The 3,401-nt window shown below is 30.8% G+C and overlaps 1 protein-coding gene across 1 annotated transcript in view; it reads left to right on the top strand.

The window, feature by feature from the left end:
* The window catches only part of LOC117179587 (4-coumarate--CoA ligase 1-like), a 39,408-nt gene extending 36,698 nt beyond the window's left edge, over positions 1-2,710 (top strand). Inside the window, exons 6-8 of the mRNA XM_033371548.1 lie at positions 1,095-1,319; positions 1,455-1,690; positions 1,778-2,710. Of these exons, the coding sequence (XP_033227439.1) occupies positions 1,095-1,319; positions 1,455-1,690; positions 1,778-1,936 (620 nt within the window). The 3' untranslated portion in view covers positions 1,937-2,710. The remainder of the gene's footprint in view (positions 1-1,094; positions 1,320-1,454; positions 1,691-1,777) is intronic.
* The last annotated feature ends 691 nt before the right edge of the window (positions 2,711-3,401 follow it).

The raw sequence follows: 3,401 nt of genomic DNA, 5'->3' as shown, positions 1-3,401 counted from the left end.
ACGCCAATTAGCACAAATGGTAAGTTCCGACAGTGCCTACAAGTGTGCCTACTGGCCGCTAGATGGCAATACCGGTTTCATATGTATACACCTGGTATAGTGGAACTCCGATGTCAGAAGTCAATCGGACCTATCTTTCCACCATGTACGATAGACAGAAACGAACTGATTGTGTTTCAATGAAAGCTCATACTTTTCTTTTAAAAACAATCACACTCTCTCTCCCCCTCCCTATCCAGTTATTCTTCTTCTTTTTGTTTTCTTTGTTGAATCATAGAGTTTATTGGAGAGGCACGACATCGCCACCAATTCAGAAAGTAAATAATTAATTTTAAACCATAGAATACCATTTTTAATTAAAATTAGTTGATATTCAGTGCACTTTTTCAATAAAATTACTCTAAAAACTTCGAGATATTACTTCACGATATATATTCGCGTGGGAGATGGCGCTGTTGTCAAGGTTAAAGACAAGCTCATTCGATCGCAAGGAATAATCCGATTAGTCCCATTGGCTTCAGTTGGCTAATTGCTTTGGAGCCTCACTACTGCTCGTCGTGAGCTCGCCATCGTGCTTATACGCGTGTGTCTCCCGCTTCGAGTGAACAAATACGCAAATACTCTCACCCACAAATTCGGTGTAGAGTCAATTCTAGGAATGTCTAAATCCGGGAGGCCTCAATCCAGTTTTCAATGTATTTTATAAAGTAATTACGTTTTCTTGCCTTTTTTTCACAAATCAATAGAGCTAAACATTAGCCCAAAATAAATGTATTTATTTTAATAAAAAAAAAAAAATTATTTAACTCCTTCTGAATTAAAATCAGTATTTTTTGGGACATGCCGTACCAATGACAATATCTTTTCCCGGAGGTGGTTGCTTCTTTCCGGATCTTCTTTTCACGGTTCAATGGAGCTAAGTAAAGCTTGAAAACACTTTTTTGTTTAAACAGAAGTCACCTGCATTTAGTGTAATACAGTTTTGTATGTCTCCGGTAAAATTAAAGTTTTTACATTAACGCCTTTATTCTCCTAGATTCTTCAGTTAGATAACAAAATTAATTCAGACAAAATGGTTTAAATTTTACGCCCAGGTGCAACGGAGATGGCAACCCCTATGTTTGGAGGAATAATGAATAATATTGACTTAGATTCTTGTGGTTCCATGTGGCCAAATATGGAAATGAAAATTATTGATGTACAAACGGGTGATACTCTGAACCCAGGAGAGAAAGGGGAAATTTGCTTTAAATCACCCGGTTTGATGAAAGGTTACTCTCACAATCTAAAGGCAACAGAGGAAGCTATTGACTCAGAAGGTTTTTATACTAAGTTACAAACAATTAAAACAAATTACATACATTAAGTTTAAAAATTGTATACGTCAATTTATCTTAACTTATTTATAAGTGCAATATAAATATTGATTAGAAAGAGAATTGAATTTCACACAGGATGGTATCATACTGGCGACTTTGGGTATTATGAAGAGTCTGGTTTAGGATATATTCTTGGAAGAATAAGAAATACTATAATGGTGCAAATAAATGGAAATGTTGTACCCCTGTGGAAAGTTGAACGTGCTTTGGCAACATTCTCTGATATTATCGAATGTTTAATTCTATCAGATTTAGAAATTGGCGATTATTCACAGATTTTTGCTTTTGTAGCACTTATGGGTGGTTCCAAGGTAATTAAAATAATATTTTACTATTTTTAAGAAAAAATTATTATTATAAAATATACATTATGCATAATTCGAATATTCCAATTGCAGGTCACAGAAGAGGAACTTAATGAAATAGTGAATAAATTCGACGAGATTGCGATACCAATAACAGTCAAAATATTGGATGAACTACCAAGGACATCAGTTGGAAAAATTGATTTGAAGGAACTGAAGAAAATAGCGAAACTTTCTATACACAAAATTTAGGAAATTGAACAAAATTCATTAACTTTTACAATAATTTAAGCCTTGGACTACAAATGGAACAATTTTATCTCAGTTCAGGCTAGAATTTAGAACAGGATTTTATTCTTTTTGAAAGCATATTTATCAGACCAATCAGATCCATCTGATTTGAGACCATCCGATTTTTTTTTAATTTTTATGTGCTAACGAAATATGTACTTTATAGTATTTTTCCTACTTAAAATGCTCCTTTTTATCCCGTTTTCTGATCAGGAATTTCTTTGAAATTTACTACTATTTCAATATTATACAAAATATTTGAACACAATATTTGCACTGGTTATGATTTCAAATTAGTATACTGTGAGAATGTAATGCTTTCAATGAACTGATAATAAAATAAAATTCTTTCTCTTCTTGTTTCGTGTTATAAAAATATGAAATAATAACTTTAATTATAATAACTTACGTAATAAGAAATATGTAGTTTTCAGTTACATTCAGTTTTTAGTATTTCTTCAATTTCATAAAGAGATCAAATATTAAAAAATATGCAACTACCCCGTTCAAGCCTCAGCAGAGATAACATATTGGACCAACAAACAATATTTTTCTGGAAAACTTCTGTTCAATACTGTGTACATATGTTAATATGAATATACAAGTATTCAAAAGATTAAAAGCTAAAACAAATCTACAGTCTGAAAACGATTTGGTAGAAATAAAGAAAATGTCTGTTGGTCAAATCACAGAATGTGGCTATCATATTAATAAAAAAATATTTAGTTGACCCAACTACATTTTTTGGTTGTTTTAACCAAATCTGTTGGTATAAGATGGAGTATTTAATTGATTCAACAAAAAAGTTTGATTGGGTCAATTTGATATTTTGTTGAATGACCCAAAATTGCTTTCATTCAACCAAATTTTCATTTACATCTAGAACAGTTTTTTTGATTAAAACAAATTTTGTTTGGAGTGCACGAATTGTCGTTCAAAAAGCGTATATTTTTCACTTAATTGATTTTAAATATTATGGTGCCCAATAAAAAATTATTGCCATCAATGTTCTTTTAGTAACAAAAAAAATGTTTAGAGTTAAAGGTCCCACTAAGCCGTTTTAGGACAGCTAATGAATTTCATAAGTTTACGATTTTTTAAATACAAATTCAAAGCTAAAAACTTGTTTCACTTCTGCAAATGGAAATGGGTTAAAATTATATATACATTACATGTAAAAATGAGAAAAGAATTAAAATAATAGAAGCAAAAATGGCTTAAAAATTGAACTCTTTCGATGTTATTATTTTAATAATTCTATCATTATTTTCAAATACAATGTGTATAATTTTATTCTATAGCACAAGGCACACCAATTCTTATTTATATCGGTGAGCAAAACTTATCAATACTTAAACAAACGCAGAAATACTGCACGAAAATCGACATGCTTTTCCGATAAATTATAAATATGAATATATATTTA

This window comes from Belonocnema kinseyi, chromosome 9, assembly GCF_010883055.1.
Source record: "Belonocnema kinseyi isolate 2016_QV_RU_SX_M_011 chromosome 9, B_treatae_v1, whole genome shotgun sequence".
NCBI lineage: Eukaryota > Metazoa > Arthropoda > Insecta > Hymenoptera > Cynipidae > Belonocnema > Belonocnema kinseyi.
This window is presented reverse-complemented; position numbering and strand designations above follow the sequence as displayed.